The 16,884-nt window shown below is 42.1% G+C and overlaps 1 protein-coding gene across 1 annotated transcript in view; it reads right to left on the bottom strand.

Annotated features, from left to right (window-relative positions):
* IREB2 (iron responsive element binding protein 2) overlaps positions 1-11,629 on the bottom strand; it is a 43,155-nt gene extending 31,526 nt beyond the window's left edge. The window contains exons 1-4 of the mRNA XM_020975984.1: positions 11,356-11,629; positions 9,229-9,318; positions 3,896-4,061; positions 2,668-2,805 (exon numbers count right to left, since the gene is read on the bottom strand). Coding sequence (XP_020831643.1) covers positions 2,668-2,805; positions 3,896-4,061; positions 9,229-9,318; positions 11,356-11,374 — 413 coding nt within the window. The 5' untranslated portion in view covers positions 11,375-11,629. The remainder of the gene's footprint in view (positions 1-2,667; positions 2,806-3,895; positions 4,062-9,228; positions 9,319-11,355) is intronic.
* Between the last annotated feature and the right edge of the window lie 5,255 nt (positions 11,630-16,884).

Here is a 16,884-nt window from a genome sequence, read left to right on the forward strand (position 1 = left end):
CAAAATGGGCTCATTAGCTTTCCTTAAGGAAAATGAAGATTTTATAAATAAAAACTAACCCAATATAAAACAAGAAAGCAAAGTCTAGACTACAGAAAACACATAGAAATTAATTTAATACATAAGACAGCATTAGATTTCTATGTAAGCATCCAAATGAAATCATGGTTTTCATGTTATATTCTATTACATTTAAATAACAAAGTATTCTTAAAATTCTACAATGGGCCTTTTTCTTATTAAATAACACCAATTTAAAATCAGTTCTTTAGCCATAGCTTTAACCTGGTGTATAGGATAACAATCTCTCTCATGGGTTATATGAATGCTTGGTTTAAAATTCATTCTACTAACTGTCCAAGGGATGGGAAAGCTGCTTGTAAAACAGTTGACTGAACATAAGCCTCATATTCCTCTCTTAGCATCATCGGAGAGAGGCCTGTCAATGGAAAGAGCACGTTAGTGGAAGGGCAACAGTCTGAAGGGGCTCATTACTTTCATCTATCGCTTCCATCCATGTGTACAAGACCTATAACAAGGCTTTTGGAAGAAAAAAGGAAGTTACAAATGCACTTTAGAGTTTACTTTGACAAAAAGGCAGTTTCTCTAAAAACTTCAGAAAAAGTACAAATTCCTATCTAAAAGTCAATAGCAACATTCAAACTAGAAACACAGGATAAACACTAATACAATCTTAACCAGTACAAAAAACTCACTAGCCTACAAACTTTTACTACCCCTTTTCTCTAAATCTAAATAACTGGAAAAACATCAGTTGCTCATGGGTAGGCTGAGCTAATATAATAAAAATGACAATTCTACCTAAGCTAACTTACTTATTCAGTGTCATACCAATCAAACTACCAAAAAACTATTTTACAGTTAGAAAAAATAACAAGAAGATTCATCTGGAAGAACAAAAGGTCCAGAATATCAAGGGAACTAATGAAAAGAAATGCAGAGGAGGGTGGCCTAGCCATTCCAGATTTTAAATTGTATTATAAAGCAGAAATCACCAAAAGTACTTGGTACTAGCTAAGAAATAGTGGTAGAGATCAGTGGAATAGGTTAAGTATGCAAGACAGAGTAGTCAATGACTATAGTAATCTATTATTTGATAAACCCAAAGACCCCAGCTTCTGGGATAAGAACTCACTCTTTGACAAAAACTGCTGGGAAAACTGGAAAAGAGTATGGCAGAAACTAGGCACAGATAAAAATTTCACATCATATACCAAAATAAAGTCAAAATGGGTTCACGATTTAGCTGTAAAGGCTGATACTATAAGCAAACCGGGAGAACAAGGAATAGTTTACCTATCAGATTATGGAGAACAGAAGAATTCATGACCAAACAGGAGTAGAGAACATTATGAAAAGCAAAATGGATAACTTTGATTACATTAAATTGAAAAGTTTTTGCACAAAGCCAATCAACAAGATTAGAAGGAAGGTAGAAAATTGGGAAAGAACTTTTACAACCAGTCTCTCTGATAAGGGCCTCATTTCTAAAATGTACAGAGAATTAAGTCAAATTTATAAGAACACAAGCCATTCCCCAATTGATAAATGGTCAAAAGATATGAACAGGCAGTTCTCAGATGAAGAAATTAAAGCCATCTATGGTCATATGAAAAAATGCTCTAATTCACTATTGATTAGAGAAATGCAAATCAAAACAACTCTGAGGTACCACATCACACCTATCAGATTGGCCAATATGACAAAACAGGAAAATGATAAATGTTGGAGAAGATGCGGGAAAATTGGAACACTAATGCATTGTTGGTGGAGTTGTAAAATGATCCAACCATTTTGGAGAGCAATTTAGAACTATGCCCAAAGGGCTACAAAAATGTGCATACCCTTTGACCCAGCAATAGCACTTCTAGGGCTATATCCCAGAGAGATGATACAAATGGGAAAAGGACCTATGTGTACAAAAATATTTATAGCAGCTCTTTTAGTGGTGGCAAAAAATTGGAAATTGAGAGGATGCCCGTCAACTGGGGAATGGCTGAACAAGTTGGTACATGAATGTAATGGAATACTACTGTGCTATAAGAAATGGTGAACAGGCTGACTTCAGAAAAACCTGGAAAGACTTGTATGGTCTGCTGCTGAGTGAAGTGAGCAGAACCAAGAGAATGTTGTACACAATAACAGCCACGCTGTGCAATGACTAATATTGATGGATTTAACCCTTCTCAGTAACACAAGGATCTAAGACATTTCCAAAGGCCTCAGGATGGAAAATGCTATCCACAAAGAAGAAAGAACTATGGAGTTTGAATGCAGATCAAAGCATACTATTTACAATTTTTTTCTTCTGTTTTGTTTTGTTTCCTCTTTCTGGTGGTTCCTCCTATTGATTCTAGTTCTTCCTTACAACATCAGTAATGTGAAAATAAGTTTATTAGGAATGTATACGTGTAGCCTATATCAGACTGTGCGCCATCTTGAGGGAAGTGGGAGAAAAATTTAAAATTCAAAAGCTTATGGAAGTGATTGTTTATAATTCAGAATAAATTAATTTTTAAAACTCTTAAAAGTATAACTAAAAGAAAGTAATATCTTCACTATGCAACAGAAACAGTTTCTCTCTTAGACAGCAGGTTGCTAGTTATTTGCAAGGCTGTTTTAATGAACACAGCTGTAGTGAAATACCATTTACTGAAGTCAATTTGCAGAGAATGGTCCACAGTGAGATCTGTAGGGCAGGCAGGATGGACATTCTTAGGATCTCCCCCAAGACTTTTCACTGCTTCTCTCATAGCAGCAAAATCCACCATTGCTGGTATCCCACTAAAAAAAAAAAACCAAAAAACAAACAAAAAAAGAATGATCAATTCTTCAACTAGAGTTAAAATGAATAAAATACTCAAGATGAAAATAAATCACTAAGGCCTAATACAAATTATCAAGAAAAACTCTTTAAAATGTGTCTGTTCTTATATCTTCAGCTTTAAAATACCTCTTTATTGGCCATTCGTTCTAAACCAAAGACTCACTGGTTATCCAAAGAGATTTTCTGCTTGGCTCCACAGCAGAACATCAAGTGGACCGGATTTTGAATGAGAGGACCTGGGTTTGAATCCCAGCTCTACTATCATGTGACCTGTGGATATTACTTGCCCTCATCTCATCCATCTAACCAGGAGATGGGAATGGAAGTCCCTTCCAGTTAGGACCCTATTCATTAGAGTGTAGTTTCTCACATTTGTCTCCCACACCCCGTCCCATTCCTCTCTATTCCCCAGCCTCTAAGACTGTCCAGTCAATGACTGTGATGTGACATCTCTTGTGCCAAGGTTCAAAATTATCTCAGAACTCCCAACAAGTTCAAAATGTCCTATCTGCTTTAAAGTTATATAGGAGAAAGCTACTGACTTGATGGTTATAAAGGAGGTAGAACAAAAGGCAACTTCTGGGGCAGGGTGGTGGTGTGTAGTTTATACTTTAGGCCCCCCTCCCAGGAATCTCTAACTAGTAAACTGTAGGGGAAAAATCTGAGCCACCAAGTGCCTCCCCTTGTCCCAGAAGAGGGAGCTGTGACTCAGAGCCTTTAAGCCAAAGTCTGTTTTTTTATTTTTATTTTTTTGCTTTGTTTGCAAATCATCTCATGGTTAAAAGTCCCATGCATTACCTCAGCATCCTGACATTGTCAATGAATTTACAATGCTTTCATATTTTCATTCTCAAAGCTGGTAGTACAGAGTGTTCGTGCCAAAATGCAAGAAGTGAAATAGAAGTCTGATTTTAATGAAATATTTCAGTTTAGAAAATGCAATCTTATTGTTTATAGGCCAAGATAAAGTAAGGAAAAAATGTCCACCAGTGATCCTAAACAGAATACATTTTCATAATGTGTTAGTCAAGAGTACATATGACTTACGTAAAATCTTGAAGGAGAACCCGGGCAGGGAGAAAGGGCACTTCAACATTGTTCTGTTTATTCTTCCAATCTAAAATATTCATAACATCTTCCTTTTTCACTAGGAAGCCATCACAATTTCGAACAGTGGCTTCCAGCAGTACCCGTATGGAGTAAGGCAGAGCATCTGGGGTGAGAGAAAATCATTCAATTAGCTAAGGAGAGATTAGCTTTAACTATATCTTTAAAAAAAAGTCAAGTAAGAAACCTTGGAGAACACCACCACCCACAGGGTAATTTTCTTCCTAAAAGCAAGATCTTGTGTGGCCTCCCTAACAAGGACTCCCAAATTCAGCTGCCACAAAGCTTGGGCTCTAAAGCTAACATTTCTTGTTTCCTAAGCTTTTCTCTGGCTTTTCTCATTTAATTCACAGTTCTTAACAAGCTTGGTTATCTTGCTTCTCAGCCCACAACAGATTAAAAACAGCAATTCAAAAAGGGTTGAAGTCAGAACTAATAAAGGCAGCCCTAATGAAATAACATGAAAATGAAAGTAGAAACCAAAACACACAGAACTGTATTACTACAGAACATAATAATGCTGTGTAATATATGTTCATAACAATGACACAGAACAGTTTTTTTAAGGTTAATTGTATTCAGCACTTTGCGTTTAAGAAGTCAAGGGGGTGTGTGTGTGTGTGTGTGTGTGTGTGTGTGTGTGTGTGTGTGTGTGTGTGTGTGTGTGTGTGTGTGTGTTGTGTGTTTTTAAAGATTTGCATCTCAAAACTGATCAAGTTAAAAAATTTTCGATGTTCAAAAGGGTAAGCTTCAATTATCCAGAAAAATCAAGTGGAATACCTTAGTTACTAGCAATACAAGAAATATTACTATATGAAATTCCATTATTTTCAAAGACTACCTAAAATCTGATTTTTTTTGTAGTAGATTTTGCTATTTCTCATAAATCTCAATTTGTTTACAAGTTTTAAATAGGATTTTAAAGAAACCTTAAAGGAAGCCAAAGACTCAGTACTCTAAGAAAGAAAACCCTAGAAATGTGCATTTTAGGGACAGGGGAGGTAAAACAGGAAGAATCATATTTGGTTAATTATGAGAAAAACATAGAAGGGCATACATATAATAGTAAAATAACAGCTCTTTCTCTTCAGGTTTTTGAAACATACAATCTCAGAGAATATATTACCTTTTAGTTGAAATATTTTCAAAGGGAAAGAACCTTATCTAATCATAATACACTAATGAGGCAATTTAATACCAAAGCATGTTACTTGGACTACTGCTATCTTATTTCATTTCTTAATACACTGAATGCTAGAGGCCTGACTGAAATGAGTATCGAAAATAGACTGCCTTTAAACATTTTTTCTTCTGTTCTTCTGTCTTCTTTCTATATCTTCTCTTCTATTTCCTCGTTCAGTTTTCTGTCTTCCATCCTCCTCAGAGGTATTTGTTCACCCCTTTCCCAAATTCTCTCCCTTCCTCATTCCACCCTTACTATCTGGCTCCAATTCTCAGCTGACTGCCAAGTCAAAGACTTAAGACTCTAATCAAAGAAGTCCAAGGCCAGAATACATAGAGATGCTGAGGCTTTCTCAAGTGAGACTCTAACATGTTTGATTTCCAGGCAAATGTGGCTATCTAGAAAGCAGTAATGATTTAATTCTACTGCTAAGCTGCCCTTCATTTCTCTTCCCCTTCAGGCCCACACCAAAAAAACCCCCAAAAGTCAAAAGCAATAGGCAAGAACTGTCAAGGCTGAGTGAAGGAAACACAATCCCAGATATTTTGTCACCTTACCATCCTTAATCTATTACCACAAGAATAATTAGTATCTATGAGGAATTGCAAAGCCCTAGACTACATACGCTGTGATTGCAGAGTATATTATCCCACTGTATGTGAAAATGGGCTCAAAGAACTTAAGTGACTGGCCCATGCCTAGTAAGTACAGTACTGGAAAGTAAATACTTATAGCTAGCAAATATTGGAAAATAAGTACTTATAGCTTGTAAGTCCAACCCTCTCCACTATGTCAGTCTCTCACTCTTCTTTTCCACATAACACTGCAAGTCGTGATACAGACACATTACACCTATCATCATGAATCTGGTTGAAAGAGTATGAATAGAAAACTTAAGTCTGAGCTACAGCTCTGCCAAATGAGAGCCAATGTGTAAGCTTAAGCAAGTAAGTCATGTCACCAGTTCTGATGTGTATCCTCATCTGAAAGGGGGTTCCAAAACAGTGTACAGCTGAGGTTCCAAACTCTCAGCCGAAAAATTCCCAAGTTCAAACCAGATTAAAATGTAATGGGAAATATTTTAACAAAATATACAGCGCAGACAATGTTAATTTATGGTTTTCTAAGTCAGACGTGTACAGTATCCCTCAATTTAATTTTATATGGATTTTCTAATTTAGAAAACAGATAAGAGCAACACTTCACCTTTACGTGATGGTTTCCAACTTACAGTTTTTATTACAACCAGTATGTGAGGCCAACAGGGCTAAGGATCGCTAGCCTCACTTCACATATTCCCAATCTCCCTATCTGCTTAGTTTCCTCTTCTACCAAGGCCTTATGCCGCATTCAATCCAGGTTCCTCCTGGCTGTTGTCTTCTTTCCTCACTCTTATCTTATCTCCATGTCAAATGCTGTCATTCTCATTCACGTCTCTCTCTTTTTGTTCAAGCTATTACATAGCTGGGTCTAATAAAAGGTGTTCCCTCTTTCCACGGAAGTAAGTCTTCCCAGTAGTTTAGCTCTGTACTTTCTCCTCCACAAAGGCTTCTAAATACTCTTACCTTTTCATTTACCATAAATTCTACTGCAGAAACTGCGTTTCTGGTTAGAAAGCTAAAATTCTGCACTTTATTATATCTATAAAAATTTATTTACTGTATGTACATTTTATAAGTTTTGCTGATGTCTTGTTCTCGTACCATTATTTCTGGATACAGACCCACCCATCCCATGCAAACCAAATTGGACCTTCCCTTGTAATGAAGAAAAAACAAGCACTACATACAGTGACAAAAAGCAACACCATGTGACAGAAGTGACCCCTCATGTCTTTCTTTTCTGCGGTTTTCAGGCAGGTAAACTAAACTATCAGCTCTTTAGGATAAGGCTGCACATTTCTTTGCATGCCTTGGTGCCTTTTTGGGGGCCTGAACACATTTACTGATTGATGAATTTAGTTTATCTCAGTTTAGCTTTAACTGGCTTATATTTAGATTAAATCTATTAGGGTTCATATGTGTATACTTGTCCATCGGCAGACAAATCACACATCCACAAACAAATCCAATACAAATTCAAAACCATCTGTTAACATTCAAAAACTTTTGGGCTACTGCTTTGGATTTTCACGATAGCTAATCATTTGGTTACATCTGACTTCTTAGAAGCAGAAAATATATTTCTGCTTTATTAATAGCCTTTTTTCAAAGTATGTTGCCATGTCAGTTGGTTTTCAATGACATTCAATAATTCTCAGCAATGTGCAAGGACAGATTGTAAATGGGCACATTTTTACATAAGCACAAAAGATATGGAACCTTTTAACACACAGAAGAACCAAATGACTTAAATTATATACATTTAATTATATATATATATATATATATATATATATATATATATATATATATATATATATATATATCGTGTTTTAATACCTGTTAGAATAAACAATTTTGGTTTAACAAAAAAAAAAAGCTTTCACACTGAGTTCAGTTGCTGGTATACAGGGTAATCAAAGATCTTTTGTGCTTCCAGTAAATTAGAATATTTTGAAAGAAAAATGTACATGTTCTCCCACTTTCTGACACAAATTGTTCACAGCAAACCAGAAAAAAATTACAAAAAATTCAGATGAAATGTGATTGCTATAGCCTTTCTAGTTTCAAATTTGCTAGCATCCTTTTACTAATGTGAAGCACTCATCAAGAATATTAACTCGAAAAAAAAAAAAGAATATTAACCCGATACACAAATCACTGCAACTAAGAATGCAAGATGTGACATCCTTTGTTTGGTCTGACATTTTAAGAAATGAATCATGTTAAAATGACAACACTGCTCATCGATCACAGATGTAGAGCTGAGAGAAACCTCAGAGATCATCTTGTCCAACTTCTTCCATTTATAGCTGAGGAAAACTGAGACCTTGTCTGAGACCCCCAAATCCTGAGCCCTTTCTGCACTGCCCTCCCCACCCTGCTCTCTCTAAATGGGAGATCTTGTAAGGTGCTTCAGAATATTTAAATCCTCTCATTGTACCAGGATGATGCAGCATTCCTGAATAAATCAGAGTCAGGGGATTTAAATCTAATATAACATCCAGACAAACCACAGAAACAATTCTGTTAATTTAGTTAATCACAAAGAACAAAGGGGAGGGGCATCATTCCGTGGCCACCTGCCAACACGCCCGAAATCAGGCCAGCACCATTCCCTTTGTCTCCTCTGGTTCCACACAAACTCAGTAAAGGAAATCCTCTCCCTACATGGATCTTCTGTTCCTTGCCTAGTAAACTGCCCCATCGCCTGTGACCCAACTAGCTTCAGTAAGTTTTGTGACCACAGATAAAACCTGTAACCCTTGCTAGGGGCCTTGCAAATGCAATTCATTGGTGACTAGGGGTATCATAAGGAAAGGTGTAGTGTGATCATTCCAAAACTATGACCTACTGTGGAAAAAGAATTCGTAGTTTTCAATTAACAACCATGTAGTTATTAAGAGTCTACTGTGTGCAAAAGATTGTGCTAGGTGCCGGGAAAATGATACAAATATTAGGTAAGATAATTCCTTGCCTGCCCTCATGAAGCTTACACTTCTCATGGGGAGAGATAACACAAAATACACGATGTGCAGAAGAGGTGTGCAAAGTGAGACCACAGATGGGGGGAGGTGGTATCTGAGCTGGGCTTTAAACGACAGGGAGAAATGGGGAGATTGTCAATAGTGTCATCTTCATATAGAGAGTACTAAAGGACAACATGTCAAGATGCTTGTCACTGAAAACTTCAAACTTCAGAAAATGAAAATACTCATTTAACAGATCACTTATGAACTCACTCAAACTTTTAAAAAAGGCAGTCATCTTTTTTTAGTAGAAATTGAGTGTTTAGCTTAACTTGAAGGTTTAAAATGGAAAGGTTTACCCTTTCTGGAAGGTAGTCTCAGAAAATTACATATTAAATATTAAGCAAGATGCTGTGCATTATTATAACCATAATGGTGCACATAAAGTGTATACATTCCTCACTCTGAATATTGAGGTTATTAAATAATCAAACCCAAAACATCAAACAGTAACATTACCATACTTGGTGCCTCCAAGTTTAGGAAGATTGAAGAACTTGTTATCTGAACTCTCATTTAGGGCTTCAATAAGGTCCTCAAAGGCTCTTCCTGGAGGAAAAATGCAAAAAAATTATATACTTCCTCTTATTTATTTCCAACCTGTGTAAGTTGTCATACAAACACTGTAACATTCTGAAGTCAGCATCTAGGTTTCTAAAAGATTTTGAGTTCCTTAAAATAAAATACTACCTCTTTTCACAGGTAACAGCTGAGAGAAGATTAGAGATCTGATCCTTCCTTTAGCATGCTTTAACAAAGACTTACTTAGACACAGGCAAGGAGAGGTTCAGGAGACTTAAAGACTTTGGGGAACTTCACACAGAGACTAGAAAAGGTGGCAATGACCTTAGCAGGAATTCTAATAATGAAATGAGGCAAAGCAAACTAGCCAGGCACAGTGTGAATCGAACCATCCTTGGGGGGGGAATCACCAGCTTTTTTAAGATCAAGAGCTGACTGGTCTCCTTGTTGGTACAAAGTCCTTGGCAGAGGTCTTCTGTACAGACTCACTGTTCATGGCAGGCTACAACCCCTATATAGTTGTGCCCTCCATCGCTGGCAAAATGACAACAACAATCATAATGAAAACCAAACCCAAGGAGACCTGCAGTTCCACTAGCGTCAGAAGAAGCCTGACTCTGAATCCCCTGCACAAGTCGCTAGCCCTGTCTAGGTCACTGAACCATAGGGATGACAATAAAACCCACATGCCCTACCCTCATGGTGTAACCTGCAAAGAGCTAGAGAAGTGGGTCAGTCTTCGGACTAGGCCAACTAAACGTGGAAGAGGTTCATCACTAAGTGATGAATTGTTCTGATCTCCTAAGGTAAGCAGTCTCCATTACTGGAGAGAGCACCCAGATATCCCAGACCCTTCCATTCAGGCCAACAAACATAAGTGCCTACTACATGTGAGGCACTGGGGCATACAAAAATTTTAAAAAGACACAGCCTTGGAGAGAGGACACTCACAAAGCACACCACAGGGGTTAACATAACATAATGGGGACAAAGGAGAAACACAAAGGGCTTTTTTGGTTTTGGTAAGCTATACTAAGAAACAGCAAGTGCTTAATGAATGCTGGAGGTATGGGTATGAAGATCTGAGCACTTTAAGGTTAAGGCTGTCTCCCCTCTTAGATTACAAGCTCCTCCAGGGCAGGGACTGTCTTTTACCTCTTTTTGTATCCCCAATGCTCAGCAGGTGGCCCCGCACACAGCAGAAGCTTAACCAATGCCTGCTTATACTGACTGAATTTAATAAGTGTGCTCGTTGATTGGCTGAAGGAGAGAATTAGGTAGCGGTCATTCAACACGCATTTATTAAGTGACTGCTGTGTAGCCAGGCACACAAGCGCTGGGCAGTCCCTGCCCTCCAGGAGCTCGTAATCTACGGAGGGAACAACGGCCTCCAGGCTGCAGCCCGGAGAAAACGGGAGGGAAGGCAGGATCCGGTGAGGGGCCGGCCCCGGACTCGGGAAGCTCTTGGCTCAAGCTCAGCCTCGGCCACTCACCAGGTCTGTGCCCCTGGGCAAGCTGCTCTTGCTCGCCCCCAGCCTCAGTTTCCCCATCTGTCAAACGAGATGACAGCCGGCACACGCCCAAGGCCCGAGATAGAAAAGATAAAAGGGGAAAGGTGGGTTGGCCTGGGGGAGTTGTCTGGGGGCTGCGGGGGTTGCCTTCCCAGGGCCGGGGGCAAACCCCAAGGCGCTTTACAAATGCTCGGACCCGGGTCTCGAGCTCGCCGGGGACAGGAAGAGCGACGGGGGTTCGGGAGAGGGTGGGGGAGCGGGGGAAGGACGAACAGACAGACGGAAGAACGGATGGCCGGCCCAGGCCTGCGCGATGACCGACGCGCCGCCGGAGGGCAGGCCCCGCTCCGGCGGCGGCCAGAGGGCCGGGGGCAGCGGTCCCTCTCCAGCTCCCCGAGGGAGCCTCGGGCCGTGCCGGACGGGACAGGCCCGGCCTGCGAGGCCCCGGCCCGGCTCGCAGTGCGGAGTGTGGCCCGAGCCCGGGGGCCCGGGAGCGGCTCGAGGCGGGGCCCGGCCGCCGGAGGACGTGGGGCCGGGGCCGGCGCGGACTGACCTGCACTGGGGGCGTCCATCGCCGGCGACCATATTCTCCCTGCGGGGAGGGGAGGGCAGCGGAACTGGGCGGAGGGGGGGGATCCGGGAGGGTAGTGGGGAGAGCCGTGCAAACACCGCGAGAGCTGCCGCCACGGCCACAGCCACGGCCACGGCCCCCTCGCACTCCCCCCTGCACCCGGCTCCCGCGAGACCCTCCGGACGTGGGAACAAAGAAAGCGAAGCGAACGGGCTAGTGAAGAGGAATGAGAAAACTCGCGAGAGGTAGTACGGCTCTAATCTCGCGAGCTTTGGGCGAGACCGGGACCCGAGCACGCATGCGCTCCTTCGAGGAAGCGTGGCTCCAGGAGCGACCCGTAGCGGAGCCCCGCCCCCGCGGCGCCGGAGCCGCGTCCCGGAAGGGCGGGCGGGATGTCATGTCTTCAGGAGCCGCTGGGGGCGCTGTCGCCTCCCTGTCAGGGAAAGCGAGCCCCTCTCCAGGCTTCAGCTACACCATACTGTTAGTGACTGGTCTGGGCTCCGGCTGCCCCGCCCCTTTTACAGCTGGGGAAACTGAGGCCCAGAGAAGCCGGCAAAGTGGGGATTCCAGCCCAGTCTCCAGGCTCCCCTCGAAGACCGTGAGCCAGAATTTAATAAGCGCCTACTGTGTGCCGGCCCAACTCCTGCCCCCAAGGATATAGTGGGTCAGCCTGCATTCCTTAAGCGCCTGCTGTGTGCCAGGCTCTGTGCTAAGCACTGGGGATACAAAAAGAGACAAAACACTGTCCTGGAGGAGCTCCTGGCGGGATGGTGGAGGGAAGGGCTAGCTGACCGCTGTGTGAACAGGTTGGCTCAGGTGGGGGGAAGGGGTGCTGGGAAAGACTTCCTGGTCTGGAGGGAGGGCACTCCAGGCATGGGCATGGCCTGGGAAAAGGCTTGGAGTCGGGAGATGTCTGCGCTTGGGATGTAGGGTTTAAGAAGCCAGGTTAGGAAGGGCTTTCCAGCCCCCAGGACCGTCCCTTCCATCCTGGAGGCAGTAGGGAGCTGATGGGGTAGGGGTCCAAGCCGGACCTTAATGCCTCACCCCAAAAAGAATTCTAGCCCCATTGTCTGAGGGATTTTCCTTGACTTCTCCCACTTGATCAAGTCATTATGTGGCTCCCCTGAGGCTACAGTCTCATTAGCTAGGCCCAGTCTCCCTGTTGTGTTACCCTGAACCTAGCCCAGCCCTCCATTGTCTATTACCTCCTGATGGCCACTGGCCACATCCCACCCTGGGCCCTATCTACACCCCCACCACCACCCCCCTGACCCCACCCCCTACCCCCTGACCACCCCTCCCCCATTCTCAAGCTCTGTCACTGCCATCTAGATCCTGCCTAGGTCCCTCCCCCAGCCTTTCCCTCTTCCTTAAGAACCTAGCCAATAGCTCACAAATGTGCGGATTCCTTCAGTCTGGCCAATATGGCAGATCTTTAATAAACCTTGTCTCTGGCTGAAAGAAGGCTTGGGTCAAATTCTTTTTGGGCAGAACCTGTGTCTTTTGCTCTCAATATTTTTGGGTCCCAGCGCCCCTAAACCGCAACCTATGGTTCCCTGACCTGGAAAAACTGCCTAATCCCAAGCTTTTCTCCAGCCAAGACTGGAAGGTACATAAACCTCCCCCGCCAATCCCTTTCTTGCCCTGCAATCGATTGGTTTCCAAGCAGCTAGGTAGGCGTGGCTTGGAAGCACTTTTTGGCCCAGAGCTCTCAGGCCACGTGGTCAGACAGCTACGAGGCTGTCTCGAACTCAGGCTCTCGGTACTTCGGTTTGACCGTGGACCTCGGCACACCTTTGGACTCCCTATCTGGAAGCATAGGCCCTATCCTCTCAATTCGCTCTGTGCTAGGGACTTGGTAAACTTCAGATGCTGTTTTGGGCTTTTGTTTTTTTCATTTGTTTCCCAAATCCTCCTTTAAGGAGGGAGGAACTTCCAGCCTCCACACCCACAAATGGTCAATCCTCTTCAGTTCCCAAAGATTCGCCTTTGGGCTGTCTTTTACAAAGTTGGGAAAAGTTTAGTTTCTTTAAAGAACTTAGAAAGAAAAGGCTGGTGTTCTTTTGCAGCACTGTTTGACCTCAGTATCCCCTGGAAAATTTCTCAGAGTTAGAAAGATATTGTAGCAGAGAAGGAAAATGGGTGGAGACTCCCTACATAATGACTTTTGTTGAACTTTCCCATGACGCCATTCTCAGAAAAGACTGCAGGATGCTCTTAAGGGAGAATGGGGATCCTAGCCTTTGTGGATGACCCTCTTATGGCCCCCAGTGCTAGAGCAACCCCCTTCCCATCCTCCATTAACACCACCACTCCAGCTCCTATCTCTACCTCATTCTCCCCTGGCCCCCCTGTTTCCCATGCCCCTCCTTTCCTTGGTTTTCCTTCCCTTTTCCTCTGGCCCACCCCCCTTCGTATCCTGCCATGTTCACACGTAAGGGCCCCTGTATTTCCTCCCCAGGCCCTTTACCCTGAGACAAGGACCACCTGGGCTCCTGTCTCCGATGTATTTCTTCCCGGATCCTTCCCCCTCCTCCGGTGCCACCTGATTTTTCTCCTTGCTAGCCGGATCCCCTGGCTTTGCAGTCCAGTCCAGTTCAGGCAGCATTCCCCAGTCCTTAGTCACAAGAAATGGGACTTCCTATCTCCCTTCCTCCCTAGCTCCAGTTCCCACAGGGCTTTTTCCCCTAAGGGAAGTTCCTGCCTTGCCTAATGGGACAATTAGGGTGCATATTCCATTTTCCATTTCAGAACTCATTCAGATTAAAGAGAAACTGGGGCAATACCCAGAAGATCCTACTAAGTTTACTGAGGGCTTAGGGACCTGTCCCTGCAATTCGAGCTTTCTTGGGGTAATTTGTATATCTTCCTGTCCACCTGTTGTACCACTGAGGAGAAAAGGAGAATCTGGGAACAAGCCCCAAAATTTGGGGACCGTTTGGCTAGCAATGACCCCGCAAAATACCCCGCCCCATCAGCTGCTGTTTCCACTACTGACCCAGGTTGGGATTATCAGAAGAGTGAGGATAGGGGAAAGAGAGACTATATGGTAATTTGCCTGTTAGAATTTGCCTAAGAACTGCATTTCAAAAGCAAGTAGACTTTCAAAAAATTAAAGAAATTACTCAGGGAACCATGTGTTGAGGTTTAGGGGCTTAGGGGTGCTGGGACCCCAAAATATTGAGAGCAAGAGACACGGGTCTTTCATGAAAGAATTTGACCCAAGACTTCTTTCAGCCAGAGACAAGATTTATTAACAGTGATCAAGCAGGGCTTGGCCTGAGACCCATTGTTGGCCAATCAATTAAAGACCAGCCTTAACCCCAAAACTCTGTGGTATAATTCTGAGTAATATATTAAAGAAGGCTATTGAGGAGAGCTTGGGATTACAAGGTGCATGCCTAGGGCTATTTAAATTGGACCTGTCTTTCAAATTGATAATCACTTGTAAAATCCTGGGGGGGAGGGGAAGCACAAAAGTTAGGGGAGGGTAGATCTGGCTTTTGGACAACAGAATGAATGAAATTACTTTATTTACCCTAAGGCCACAGAGCTACCCTCCTGAAACTGTTGGCTTCAGTACTAGATTTGGACAGGTAATACCAGATATAATAGTGATAACTTACTATGTGTTGGGCACCATGCTAAGTGCTTTACAATTATTATCCTTTTATGGCTAAGCAACTAATGAAACCATAGCATAAAGTGTCTGCAGTCTGTACTGATTTCCATTGGTGGGGGTAGATCCTCTGGATAACTTTGGAAGGATATGGGCATAAAATGAGAAGGCATGGTTGGATTACAGATGGCATGTGGGGGGTAGAGGGACTGAATATCATTGAAATCACAGAACCAAAATGTGGCATTTACTCCATGTTGTGATTTTTTTTTTTGTAGTTGAGAGTTAGCATAGTAAACATTATTTTTAGCGATAGGACAGTCAAAAGTAAAATGACACAGGAATTCACTTCTGACCACTGCCTTTCTTAATCTTCCCCCCTGTTACCATCTCCCTTCCTTTACTCTCTTTCTCTTCCTCTCTTCCTCTCCTACTTCCTAGTTGAGTAGGGTAGATTTCTATACCCAACAGAGAATGTCTCTATATTCTCCCCTCTTTGACCAATTCCTATGAGAGTGAGGTTCAAGCATTGCTTACCATCACCCTCATTTTCCCCTCCATTGTAAAAGTTCTTCCTTACATGCCTCTTTTATGTGACATACTTTTCCCTATTCTTCCTCTCCCCCTACTCCCAGTACATTCCTTTCTTATCTCTTCATTTTTTTTGGAGATCATCCCAAAGTAATCAGCTTACTCCCATGCTGTCTGTCTATGTAGACTCCTTTTAACTGCCCTGATAACAATAAAATATTTAGGAGTTACGTGTATTATATTCCCATATAGGAATGTAAACAGTTTAACTTTGTTAAGTCCATTATTTCTCTTTCCTGTTTACCTCTTTATGCTTTTCTTAAGTCTTGTGTTTGAATGTCAAACGTTCTATCTAGCTCTGGTCTTTTCATCAGAAATGCTTGAAAATCCTCTGTTTCATTAAATGTCCATTTTCCCCCTGAAGGATCATACTTGATTTTGCTGGGTAGGTGATTTTGGTTATATAATCCTAGTTCTTTTGCCTTCCTGAATATCACATTCCAAGCCCTCAGCTTATTTAATATGGAAGCTGCTAAATCTTTGTGTGATCCTGACTGTGGCTTCACGATATTTTAATTGTTTCTTTCTGCATGCTTGCAATATTTTCTCCTTGACCTGAGAACTCTGGAATTTGGCTATACTATTCCTAGGAGTTTTCATTACAGGATCTCTTTCAGGTGATCATTGGATTCTTTCAAGTTCTATTTTGCCTTCTGGATCTAAGATATTGGGGTACCTTTCCTTGATGATGTCTTGAAATATTATGTCTAAGCCCTACCCCCCTTTTTTAACCATGGCTTTATGGTAGTCCAGTAATTCCTACATTTTCTCTCTTCAATCTATTTTCCAGGTCAGTTGTTTTTCCAATGAGATATTTCACATTTTCTTCTATCTTTTTCAGTCTTCTGACTTTGTTTTATTATTTATTAATGTCTCTCACTAGCTTCCATTTGCCCAGTTCTGCTTTTTAAGTAATTCTTTTCTTCAGTGAATTTTTACACTTGTTTACCATTTGGCCAATTCTTGTTTTTAAGGTGTTTTGTTTTGTTTTGTTTTAATATAAATTTATTTATTTTTAGTTTTAAACGTTTACTTCCACAACATTTTGAGTTCCAAATTTTCACCCCATCTCACCCCTCCCCCCACCCAAAGATGGCATGCATTCTGAATACCCCTTCCCCTAGTCTGTGCTCCCTTCTATTTTCCTGTAGGGCAGGATAAATCCCATTTACTGTATTTCTTATTTCTCAGTTGCATGTGAAAACATATTTTTTGAACATATGTTTTTAAAACTTTGGGTTCCAAATTTTCTCCCTTCCCACGCACCCTCATTGAAAAGGCAAGCCACTCACTATAGGTTA

The sequence above is a fragment of the Phascolarctos cinereus genome, unplaced genomic scaffold, assembly GCF_003287225.1.
Source record: "Phascolarctos cinereus isolate Bilbo 61053 unplaced genomic scaffold, phaCin_HiC Scaffold_3;HRSCAF=262, whole genome shotgun sequence".
NCBI classification, from domain to species: domain Eukaryota; kingdom Metazoa; phylum Chordata; class Mammalia; order Diprotodontia; family Phascolarctidae; genus Phascolarctos; species Phascolarctos cinereus.